The 12,933-nt window shown below is 41.3% G+C and overlaps 1 protein-coding gene across 1 annotated transcript in view; it reads left to right on the top strand.

Annotated features, from left to right (window-relative positions):
* The window catches only part of PATJ (PATJ crumbs cell polarity complex component), a 153,681-nt gene extending 141,178 nt beyond the window's left edge, over positions 1-12,503 (top strand). The window contains exons 39-45 of the mRNA XM_009636168.2: positions 1,907-2,024; positions 3,534-3,571; positions 3,856-3,978; positions 5,079-5,183; positions 8,620-8,723; positions 10,433-10,556; positions 12,357-12,503. Coding sequence (XP_009634463.1) covers positions 1,907-2,024; positions 3,534-3,571; positions 3,856-3,978; positions 5,079-5,183; positions 8,620-8,723; positions 10,433-10,556; positions 12,357-12,503 — 759 coding nt within the window. The remainder of the gene's footprint in view (positions 1-1,906; positions 2,025-3,533; positions 3,572-3,855; positions 3,979-5,078; positions 5,184-8,619; positions 8,724-10,432; positions 10,557-12,356) is intronic.
* The last annotated feature ends 430 nt before the right edge of the window (positions 12,504-12,933 follow it).

The raw sequence follows: 12,933 nt of genomic DNA, 5'->3' as shown, positions 1-12,933 counted from the left end.
CAGGAATGCATTTAAGGAGGTCAGTAAGAGGGGAGGCTTGTCCTTGATGTTGTGCATGAACAACCCAAAATGGGTGCCAAAATCATAGTCTGTGGCACGATTTCTTAACTTTCTAAAGGCCAGCAGTGATCCAGGCTGCTGTCGGGGTGAGTTGAGGTATCAAGAAGGGCTAAAACCATGAGGGAACAGCTGGGCTAAGCCCAGCTTTACAAATAATGACTAAATATTGTTGGATAAACATCTGCACTGCATGCAGCAGGCAAGGAGAAATGAAATAACAGAGGAAAATTATACCGATGGCATTAAGTAAAGACAGCAGGTTTGAGTATTACTTCTTTTTGGTCATTGTATCAACAGCTACCCTAAGCAAGAACAACGTAACCAAAAAGTGACAGTTAAAAATTATCCACCTGGTTTTACTATGTAAAACTCATAGCTGAACGGGAAGCAAAATGCCATAGTATCTAACATGAGTCTAGGTGAAAAATCAGACCAAACAACGTCATCCCCCTTTCTTTGTAGCATAAGAGGCTTTTGCAGCAACCTAGTAATTTCTGTATTTCTTTTAATACAAGAAATCTTAATTGCTATTCTTAATGCAGAGTCATTTGAGAGCCTTCATCTCACTGCTCCTAAGTGACTTGATGATTTTGAAAACGGAATAAATGTTTCTCAGCAAAACCGTTCCAAGAGTTATAAAAATCTTGGCAGATAATACGACAAATCAGCTTGAATGATTTGCACAACTGCAAGCGATGTTTTAGAAGCTGCTGGCCAAGAGCATCCAGAACTTTTGTCCTCACTTGGCTTTTTTCTTGCTCCACTGCATACCTTTAACGGTAGAAATATAAGCCTTGTGGTGCAGGACAGTGATTTCTTTCACGTACATTGCAAATTATGTTAACTGACCCATGAATTGGCAACTAGAGGTGGAAATTGTGCTCCGCCTGTTCTTCGTCACTGACAGCTGCACGCTGGTCAGTTAAGATAAATGCTGCCAGAGCTTTTGATTCACCGCCTAATGCATTTAGAGGGAGAAAGCTCTGCTGTGGACAGAGAAGTATAGACCAGATCTTTGTTTTGTTTAAGGCAGCTTAGTTTAAAAGGTCTGGCCCTCGGTGAAACCAGTTGTTTAGATGCACTTCCTAAATTAATAACAACGTTTCCTCAAGGGGCAGAGTCTGAAGATAAAGCCCTCTATGGAGATAGGGAAAAGGAGGGCTGGAAATGGCCAGACAAGACTTGGTAACATGCACACGCAGCTATCTTCGGAGGCTCTCCCTTTTGTCACCTGGCATGTTATTCTGGAAATAAGAGTAGGTTCTTGGTCAAATGAAAGCAGTCGGGTCAATTGCAGGACCTTGTAATCAGACTATACACTCAGCTAAAATAACAAAGCCTGTAGATTACTGCCATGGAACAAGATGGGTGTAAGCGTTATCCCCACCGTGTGGGAGAGGACCTGTTACGCGTCCTGCTGGGTGCCTCATGCATGCTCATCGTAGGGCGATGTGCCCGGGGAAGATGCCCACAAGCTTTAGCAGCAGCTATCACCTCCCCTTCTCCTTGGGTTCAGAGACACACTGGAACAAGCAGAGGAGGGGGTTAATCCTGCTTCCTTATGACCTCTAGAGCAGACCTGAACAATGTACACATTAGGCATGCACGTAATGGAGTGAAGTGCAGTTGTGTAGTACTGCAAGCAGTGCTACAGGTGTGTCGACAACTCGGGGACGGATTTTGGTAGGTTCCCCCTTTGGAAATGAAGTTGGAGGGGATTGCACTTGCATGGCCAATGTGGTATTTCCAGTCTGGTTGGCACAGAGCACAGCTGTGCCCATATGTTGCAGGAACTTGTTTAAAGTTAACGTTTGGATTTGACTCAGGGGGTTTGATTTAATTTCAGGTGAGCCAACAGAGTGTGCACAGCCACTTCCACCCTGCACTTGCTCCAGTCCTCTCTACCTTACAGAATTTTGTCAGCACAAAAAGATCTTCAGCAGACGTGTCTCAGAGAAACTCAGGTACAATCTGGGTAGCCGTCAGAATACCTCTGTGTTACTTGCTTTGTGTTTGTGCTGGTTTAAAAGCAAAACTGAATACTTGAATCTGGTTTCCCTACTCAGCCTCTCAGAAGGCGTACCACTGATATTTTAAGACCCGAACACTTTCCAGCAGATGACATTATTTTTATGTCTACTAGTAGAGTAATGGCTCCTCTATTTTGAGTGCAGAATTCCTGCGCCCTGCTATTCCCTGACGCCCTTGTCGGAAGCTTAGCACAGGCAAGGTTCTTGCATTAGAAACAGTTTTCTCAGGGAATAAAGCTGCCACCACTTCATTTATATCTTTGTTGCTCTCGAGTGTATAGAAGGGGTGCTTTATAATGAGAAAGTCACAATGCCCAGTATGCAGTCTGCAGATTTAGCAAGTGCTAAATCTACAACCTGCAGTAGCTTGAAGAGTGCCTCAGTATTTGGATGCTCTGACCTGTGTCAGAAGTTGGTAACCTTTGCTCGTGTCTGACCATGGGCAGAAGCAGAAGACATTTCTTCTGCCAGTTTGCATGCACTGGGGAGGAGGCATGTGGCTTTTTGGGTAGCCATCCTTGTGTGCCAGTTTGAAGGGCCTTGCAGCACTGAGGGTGCATGTCTCTGTACCTTGATTTGGCACCCCCAGGGCTGGGCTTCCCACTGCCACAGACCTTGCTGCACCACAGCAATCCTGCCCTCTGTACTCATAGCAGATATCTGCACAAGAACACGTGTGGTGGTGAGAAATAGTGGTATGTGTTATTAAGCATCATTAATTCTTGCAGGAGACTAATTGTTAACTCTTGAAGGATACTAATTCTGCCTGCCTTCTAAAAGGTTCTTAAAATAGTTTAATTAAAGCTGGCAGAATTAGGGTTTGGTACAGTAGACCCCAGGACCTGACCACACCATCAGCTTTTAGGCTGTTTAGTCCCAGTTCAAATGATTCCTTTGAAGTGTCTTTTTTTTTTTTTTTTTTAAACTATTTTGAGTACTTTTAAATGTCTTGTGGCTAGATATATGCCAGCCAGACTTCCTGGCTGTCTGTTATTTACTAATACAGCACAAATTAGAAGAGGAAATCAATGGAACCTCAACATTCTCATACCAGCCATGTGCCCTACCCTTTGTGGTAGGGACACTGTGATTTATGAATAATAAGCCAATCTTTAATTGAGTGAAATGCACAATAGGGCTTTTCTTCAGGCCGACAGAGTGCTGCTATTCAATAGATTGCAGCAAGCAGCGGCTGCGCTACAATGGGCGTCACAGTGGCATCCATCAGCCAGAGTGATTACATCCATATTCATCTCTGGGTGAAACAGAAATCCCGTCCTCCTTACGTGAGCAGCACTGCCTGGTTTGGCACAGGAAGGCTCGGCTTCTGCTTGGTGATAACTCTGACTAGGCAGCAAGGGACCATTGTCACCTGACAGTGTTATCTCTTAATTATATTATCTCTTAATTACAGAAGCTAATTGTTTGTTTCTTTATTAGTAGGAGCAGATATGGGCCCAAGGACTGTGGAGATAACAAGGGTCAGTGAGTTATTTTCTATCAATTCAAAAAGCTGACATCTTTAACTGGAGTTGTTAATTTTTGTAGCATTTCTCAGAAGTAAAATTGCATTTTTTATGTTTGCAGTAGACTGTTGGATATATGCCTGTGTAATGGGACATGTCTGTGTGAGGATGCATGTGTTTGTCCAACCTATTTTCTCCCTGTTCCATAAATCAAATGAGTCAATTATTTCTATACTCTGAGCATTGACCTCTACAAGTTTCTCCAATTGAAAATATTGGGGTTTTTTGTTCTGTTTTAGGGATCGAATGATGCACTTGGTATCAGTATAGCAGGAGGGAAAGGAAGTCCACTAGGAGATATTCCCATCTTCATTGCTATGATTCAAGCCAGTGGTGTGGCTGCACGTACCCAAAGACTCAGAGTGAGTAGAGGGGTCCTCTCAATATTTGCTGTTTCATCTGCCATGTGTCCCACAGAGAAGGAGCCTCAAGCACTTCTTTATATGCCATGTCTTGATAATGTCTCATAGACTATTCTCTCTTAAAAACAAACAAACCCACAAACCAACCAACCAAACTTAAAACCAACCTGCCCTCTCTTCCCATTTTGATTATATTGCATCTTGGGATAATGGCAATGGTTGCCCTCATGGAAAAGTGGTATTAAGACAAAGAACATAAACGCGTTGGCAGTGGTATTGGAATGTATATGTTCATCCAGACCCAGGGAAGGCAGCAACAGGCTCTCTGAAAAACACAGGCATTTTGGGGACTGCAAATGGGGCATCATTTACAGCTCAAAACCAGGTAGTAACTAGATTAGAAATTAGTTGTTTGACCTTAAGGCCCTTATAAAGAAATGCCAGAACAAAGCACTTGTATCAGACCCATAGGATATGTGGGTTTCCAGGAATGGTCATAGTGAACACTTTCCAGTTTTGGAGACAGTTTCAAGGAATCGTTAGTATTGAAAAGAACTTATTCCTTATTAGGATTGCTTTGGCCCGTGAGGTTCATTATTACACACTGCTACTTTCATGCCATGTCTCTAATAGAATTACCAATAGCACTAAGTGCCAGGGTTAAGATCATTTTTATGTATAAGAAGAAGAAATCATCTAGGTTAATTAGTTTAATATCAGAAGTGCCTGCTTTTCTATACTGCATTCAGCATGTGCATACATAGTCTATAAGAATATGAACTCATCTGCACATATGGACACAAATTAATCCTTTCTGGATGGGAAGACAGCAGCGAAAATCTTATTCTGTCTGCTTGCAAATGGAAATAGTAAAATACACCCATCTTTGTTTCTCTGATCGCATTGTTATTTTTAAAAAATCTGTATTGTGCTTGCTCTGAAGAATGGTAAATGATCACTAGCAATGCAGAATTCTCACAAAAGGGATCCTGCAAAAGAGAAGCATGACTGTGCGGTGCCAAGTTCACGAGGAATTTTAAGCATTCTTAATTTTAATTTTCCCTAATGCTAGTAATTTTCCATTACTGTTGTACTTTTAGGTTGGAGATCGGATTGTCAGTATTAATGGGCAACCTTTGGATGGGCTGTCTCATGCAGATGCGGTTAATCTACTAAAGAATGCTTATGGGAGCATTATCCTGCAGGTATGGTGATAAATTGAACATGCAGCTGCATGAGGGTAGATAAATGGCATTCAGGGAAAAAAAGAACCTAAGCATCACTGGCACAAGGCATCACAGAATTGCAGGGTGCTTGCTGATGGGAATTACACAGAATGAAAGCAAGAAATAATTTTCATTCAAAAATTCTTTATTGCCACTCATACAGGCTGTGAGCATGATTATATAAAAGCGTAACAAAGAGAACAAAATAACTTGTTGCTACACATGATAAATCAACAAGCTTCCAAGTTTGGTTTTTTTTTAATTTGAAGTTAACTAGGAACAAGAAAATTACATGTGTGTGTATGTGTGCATGCATGTAACTAGGCTGTGACCAAACTGCCCACAGTGTTGATTTCCTTGTTCTTGAATGGGGGAGAAGAAAGAAACGCTAGCAGCTTTTAGTAAAAATGATAGCATCACCATTAAGACAGTGCTGCCTAGAATTGATTATTCTACAGGTAATGAATAATAACACTCAAGAGAGAAAACAGTGTTATCACCACTACGTTTATATGCTAGCTAAAAGGAAGATGTGTTCTGCCACTTTGGTTCTAATTGCTGCTTCCCAGTATATTAATCTTTAGTTTATTTTTATGTATACACAAAGAAATGGGAAAAATACTTGCCAGAGAGAATTCAAAATACTGCTCATTTGCAGAATTATTGTAACAATTGGAAAACAAGCTTAAGACATACCACTAAAATCTACTCTAATTTTCTTTATCATCACAGCATATTGGATTGGAACGCATCTTGAGAGATTTTTTTTTAAGCTTCTTGCTTGCATTACAACACAAATGTGACTATAAAAAAATGGGGCAAAGAAAGAAAAGAAAAAGGAAATTAAATTATAATAAACTTAGTTTTAGACTTGCTTATTCTTTGTTTTGTCTGTCCGTGAACTGCTGACCTGGTAAGTGATGAGCCAGTTCCAGAGCAGATGGTGTATTTGTGTAGTTCCATTGAAGTCAAAGGAAATACACAGATATACACCAGCTGAGGATTTTCTGTTAAATTATAGTTATCATATTGTTACTAACGTTGAGTAATTTCACTTTTCATGTCAACAGTATTCCCTGAATAGAAAATGAAAGCTTGCTGCAGAACCCAAAATTGCTAATCTTGAGAGCTGTAATACAGCGTATTCCACCTCATCATGTATTTAAAAATATTCCTGATGAAGCACACTGTCAGTTGGTCGCTTGCATAAACAAAGAGGTTCTTCTAGAAATGTCTTTGGGTTTGTCAGTTGACGGATTTTCTTCCACGTTTTTGCTGTCTAGCTTAAAATGGGCTTAATACTTTTTACAGATGATACAGGTTTGTTCTGATATAATAGAATCTATTTTCCTCTATTAAAAATCTGCTATGGGAAGGTGGGGTGTTATATTTTAATACAGGCAGGGAGTAATGTCGAAGCCCTGCTGTAAGCGTGGTGATACGGTTACCTTACATGCTAACCACAGGTACTTCTCAATCGCCGGATTGCGCTTTTTTATTAAAACAATCTAAATGGAATAATCCTATCGCTGTGATAATCATGACTGATGTGTCATTAAGTAATTCTATTTATTATCAGGTTAGACCACTTCATGGCAAACTGCTTTGAAAGGTCAGATAATTGCATTCAGTGGTGTGGAAAGGCTTATTATCAGTACGTCCTGGGAAGGATGGTAAAGGAGTTTGCAAATGCTGTTTGCAAATGGGAGATTAGAGTCTCAGGGGAACAATCATCCCTTTCGGCTGTTTTGATGCTTTGGTTTAATTTAATTTCTTTTCTGCAGGTGTAGTAATGAGATAAGGGAAAGCTTTTTTACAAGGTTGTTGAACTCTGATACGTTCTTACTGCCAACTGAAGATTTTTGAATATAGATTTATTTTATTTAACAACAAAATACGACAAATACTGGCTGGCCCTCTTTCCCCTGCTGCAACAGGAAAGAAAACTTAACGGTGTCTTTGCTGGCTGAGCCAGGTGCAACTATCTTGTCTGCCGGACCCTTCATTTAGGGCATCCGGGAACCTGAGCCCTGGGATGCAAAATTTGCATGAGAACTAATCTTCCTTCCTAGAAAATGCTACCACTCTCTCTTGGCTCCAAGTGATTAGAAAGAGGGAAATATTGTTGTGGAAGAATTGTGAGCATTCATTTAAAACAGGCGGTTTCTGTAACGGATTTTTTATTTCTAAAAGGTGCGTTTCCCTTAAGCCATGTTCACAGCAATGAGTGGAAAAAGTGCCTATTAATTTTGATAAAATAAGGCCATAGATAGCTAGAGGAAATATCAAAAATATACTTACTGAGTATTTCTCACTGTCTCTGAGCCGAACTCCTGCGCTGTACAGTAAACATCAAGCCGAGGAGAATATCTCATCAGAAGGAAATGGAGTTAGGGGATAACCACAGCATGTAGTCGCTAGGAAATTGATGCCCTTTCAGCTGTGAATACTTAAAATCCAAAACACTTTGTAGTGGTTTCCTGCAATTTTTTCCAGAAAAAAAGCAAAGAATAGAACATTAGCATGCAATGAAAGATTAAAAAAAAAAAAAAAGCTGGAGTGGGCATTGACACATTGTGTTTAATATAAATTCCACTGGGCCTGCAAGCTCCCTATGAGGCTAAACCCCTGTGAACGGCAAACCCCAGACTTCCGCATGCAAGTAACTCTTTTCTCAGTACAGCCATAGTCATATTTGTAACTAACCTATTGAACATTGATATGGTTGCTTTAAAAAGCCTGAGCAAGTTTGCTGCCCCACAACCTGTCAAAATGTCATTAACACTATTCATTACTGTGTGGTGGTAATTCGTGATGGTTTCAGAAGCAAGAATTGGGAAGTTTTGAGAGTCCAGCTTGTTAGATTCATGCTGAAAATTGCAGAAAAGTTGAAACCAAGGATTAATTTCTTCCCCACTCAGCAAACAAACTAGTCTGAGGTATTTCAGGGTATTTGCCCCATGGTCCAATAGACCCTTGGATCTCTGTATTTTATTAAAGGCTAAGGTGCCCTCTGCGGGAGACCTTTACTTTCAAGCCCAATCCTGGACACCTTGTGTTGACTCTGAGTTGTACCTATTTCCTTGACAAAGTAACCTCTTTCTCTGGATTATCCGGAAAGACCGTTCCCCTCTGCTCAGGGTCTGAGTGATAGTCATGTTAATGCAAGAGAAAGCTTCAGAGGAAAGTTTGCGTTTAACCTCCAGAAAGGTGGCTACTATTAACTCTGAAAACATTTGAATTAGTATTGAATTGGTAGGAAATTTAAGACAGTAGGCCTTGTATTTGAAATTTGCTTGAAAAAACCATCAAAGATTGATTTTCCTAATATATCAGCTATTTTCTACATAATTAGCCAAGATGTCTTTGGTATTAAGTGAACACGCACAGTACTTCATTGCATCCTTCTGTTTAGGTTGTGGCTGATACTAACATCAGTGCCATTGCTACCCAGCTGGAGAGCATGTCTGCAGGATGCAACCTTAACTCTTCTTCTGAGCATCCTTCTGAAGATCCCGAGTAAGTTTGTACTTAGTCTGCATAACTGAGGTGGATTTCTATGCCCCACGCAAGGGAAAAGCCTAGGCTGGTGAAGGAGGTCTCTCCCGTTGCTTTTCTCTCTAATTTTCCATCACCTTTAAAATGCTAACTGTCACCTTCTCCAAGCTGATTACGGACTCGTGTCCATCATCACCTGGTGTCAGAAATTGCTTGAGTAAATAAGCACAAAATGTGTTTCCAAGCACTAGTTCTGGATATCCAAAAAAAAAAAAAAATTCTCCTTTCTTTTCTAATGTGTTACGCTGATGTGATAGTTCTGCCCTTGTCTGTTGGCTTCCTTGCCTCCGAGGAGTTATAACTGTAGCAATTTGAAATAATTTATCATTGGCAGACTAAGGCAAGAGGTGTTAAAAAGCCTGGTATCAGAGAGAAATGTTTCAAACCACATCCCAGAACTTTCTTTGTCTTTTGAATCTTTTTAGCTTTACAATTTGAAAAAGTCTGTTTAAAAATTTTTCTATTTACAGCACTTCTGTATGGTGATGGAAGTTAGAGATCTAGCTCTCCCATGGCCATGCATCATTCTCCATCGTGTGCTTTTTAGACCAGCTTATAGCGTTCCAGTTATAATTTTGAAATTCATTTGATCTTCATTTTGGTTCATTAGCTTCATTATGTTCTTCATTTTCGTTCTTTGATTCATTATATTTATTTTAAGAAGCTGAGATGCAAGTTGCTGCCCTACCTCAGGGGGGTTTTAGTATAAAAGTTAAGCTATTTATGGTGCATTCTCTAGTCTTACAATGTGAGATACTGTTTTTATTGCTGCTCTCAAAGGAGAATTGCTTACTTCACAAAAGGATTTGCATTCTCTTTTCATATCAAAATAGTAAGGAAATTTGAATGCGAAAATATGAAGCAGAATTAGGTAGGCGTATGCATTCATTCTGTCCTGAAGAAATGGCTAGATAATAGTCATCACAGGATGCACCTCTATATAGGTGGAAGATGCCAAACGGCTTTTGTCCACAGTAATTTTTTCTAAACATATAGAAATTACTTTTTTGAATTTGAGATGGATATATACATATGAGTAGTCTAAATTCCACCAAAAAATCTTCCTTTGCTCAATGTAAAAGCCCCTGAAGAACAGTTCAGGGTCTAAGCAATGCACTGAGTGAGGGGCTCTTGGGAGTCAGCCTCTGGAGTTAGGGGGCACGGGGATGTAGGTCAAATACAGGTTGTCAGAAAATAGCCCAAAGAGCCTGCAGTAGAGCTGAGACTATAAACACAAGTGTTCCTGGCTGCACCCCGTCTATTAGACTCATTCCTCTGAGGCCATAAAGCAAAATTATGCTGTAAGGAAATTGTTGCAGTTGCCACTTATGCAGACTGAAGATGACAGCTTGGCCGCTAAGAAAGCAAACTCTCCTTTACGTACGTGCAGCGACTGCGGATGAGGGCAGTCTCACTTCTACATCAGAGATAAGTGCTCTTGTTGAGCTCTTATTAAAAATAAGTATTTTCAAAGTGAGGAGCTGAAGTACACTGAACAGCGTTTGAACTCTGGGCTGCACAGGAGTGTGTTTCAGCACAAGGACAAGAGTCATGGTTTCTGACTGTATGAAAATCTTCTTGATAGATAAATATCTCTGTAAGTGTTCCTTCTGCATAAAGTCCCCAGAGACAGACATTGCTATTCTAAGTGATATTTATTGTGTTTTCAGAGCACCTCAGCCTAAGATTATTACTTTGGAGAAAGGTTCTGATGGACTGGGATTTAGTATTGTAGGGGGGTATGGAAGTCCCCATGGAGACCTGCCCATTTATGTCAAGACTATATTTGCCAAGGTATCTTTGTTTGTTTGTTTGTTTTCTCCCTTTTTCTGTATTATCTTTAAAAATAAACCTAAGGTTTGGTATAATATATTATGTAGTAGCAAGCAAAATGTACTGTCTAAGTACATTGATGTGAGTAAGTGGACCCAGAACTCACAGCCAGCTTCTCAGTTTATATTTCACATTACTGATGGCTGAAACAAGATATTTTATCTCAGCAAAATTGCTCTGTGTACTTGGGAAACTTGGTTTTATACATTAAAATATTTATAAGGCAGTTTTATATCTGTAAATCTCAAAGTGTCTTCCAAGAGGTATGGAGACATGACTTTTCCCACTGTACAGGAGAGGAGATGGTTGCAGAGATGCTGCATCTTTGCAGCTGAGCTTCTGCTACAAAACCAGCAATGAGCTCCTGTGCTCAGATTGTCACCTCAATGAGAAAAAACACAAAAAGATGAAAACGCCATCCCTTGTGGCTTGGTAATGAGTTGTCTTACACATTGGTCCTGGCTTGAGTTATTCTCCCTTGCTTCCAGCTTCTTTCTCATGCCTCTCCATGAGTGCTCTGCTGCCATGTGCTGGAGCTGCTCATAGCACGGCTGTCTCAGCCCATCTCTGACTCCAGCCCTGAGTGTCAGGGGAGGACCTGGGGGTCCCAGCCAGGTACAGCAGTGGCTCTGGCCACTGAGGCTGAGGAAGAAACATAGTACAGCATAGTCTCGAGGCAGACAGCCCCACAATGGCCAGTGGTGCAGAGGGAGAAGTGCCCCCATTGCTGGTAATGTGCTCAGCACAGGCCAGCAAGATACGTCAGACATGGCTGCATGAAGGGATTTCTGGAAATCAGGAGGAAAGAAAAAGAGTGGGAATTAGGAATACTTTACATAAAGTAACCTTGCAGTCAGTCACACACAGTTTTTTTTGTCCTGTACCTACTTGCTGTCACTTGTGTCGGCGCTTCTGGCAGAGTAGGTGATGTAATTAAGAAAACTTCATCTGAAGGTGGAGCAGAAGTCGTGTCTCCTCTGCTTCTGCGATTCCAGGGCTCAAACCACAAATATCTGGTCTTTTTACAATTTTCAGTTATTAACATGGGAAGATATTGTGTCTTTAAACTGGTGCTTAGATTTACAAGTTTCTAGATGTGAGCACAGCTGAGAAACCCTAAATCGAAGCTAGAATATACTGCAGTCATTGGTGGGGCCATGGAGAAGAAACAGACACCGTGAGCCAACCTCTGGACAGGACAGGGCAGGGCTTGGGATATGGATAAAAGAGCTGCACTGGGATATGGATAAAAGAGCTGCCTCTGGAGGAGAAGAGCCATTTCTAAGGCTCTGGGGGAGCTTCTCAGGACCTTCACTGAAGCCCAGCTCCATCCAGGGCTTGGGACAGTGCCCAGGCTGTTCTGCTGCTTGAGCTCTGCATCCCTCTCCCTCCCCACATTTTAAGCCATTTCTCAGCGCTGGGTGCAAAGTACATTTAAATGCTGCTTTAACAAGCCTCTCCATAATCATAAAAGCCAGAACCAGTGTTTATACTGCGGTTTTTTCCAGGGATGAGCTCTTCTTCGCAGGGGTGTATCACCTGCTCGGGCTGCCCAGACCCTATAGGGTTGGGTAAGCAGGGTCAACAATGGGCAATGGTTGAAGCACTCAGGGAGACTTCAGCACTGTCATTTCCCATGTTCCCCACCAGCTACGGTGGGATTTCCAGTGCCGCATCCCTCCTCATTTCATCCATCAGCATTACAAGAGGCAGGAGGGCTCCGTGCTACCAGCCACTAATGACTCGCTTTGCCGTTTGCAGGGAGCAGCTGCGGACGATGGCAGACTGAAGCGTGGCGACCAGATTTTAGCAGTTAATGGGGAAGCTTTGGAAGGTGTTACTCATGAGCAAGCTGTAGCTATTCTGAAGCGCCAGAAAGGAACTGTAACATTAACAGTGTTATCATGAATGTCATTGCGCTTGCGGAGATAAATACAATTATTTTAGAACATCAGTAGAGCTATAATAATACTGTTCAGCCCTGCGCAGGATGTAAAGCAAACCCTGGCAAAAATGAATCAGTATTCACCCTATTGCCAGAAAGGGTAGTGTGCATCTCGAGCTTCATTTAGCCTTCCACATTTATCAGCCTTTCTCCCCACCCACCCCCTACTTCTGGTGGCTTTTGAGGCTTCTCTGGACAAGTTTAATTAAGAAACTTCAAAGAACAATATCCATTTTACTTTATTTATACATCAGTTTATCCCCACTAGTCTGAACCCCCATTACAACTGCTGAACTTGGAATCAATTCGCACACAAAAGAGAATTTAGATCATCAACTGATCTCATCTGATGAGCAGAAATAAATGCCGACTGACTTGTCATCTCACTCATGA

Source organism: Egretta garzetta, unplaced genomic scaffold (assembly GCF_000687185.1).
Source record: "Egretta garzetta isolate BGI_Z169 unplaced genomic scaffold, ASM68718v1 scaffold163, whole genome shotgun sequence".
NCBI lineage: Eukaryota > Metazoa > Chordata > Aves > Pelecaniformes > Ardeidae > Egretta > Egretta garzetta.
This window is presented reverse-complemented; position numbering and strand designations above follow the sequence as displayed.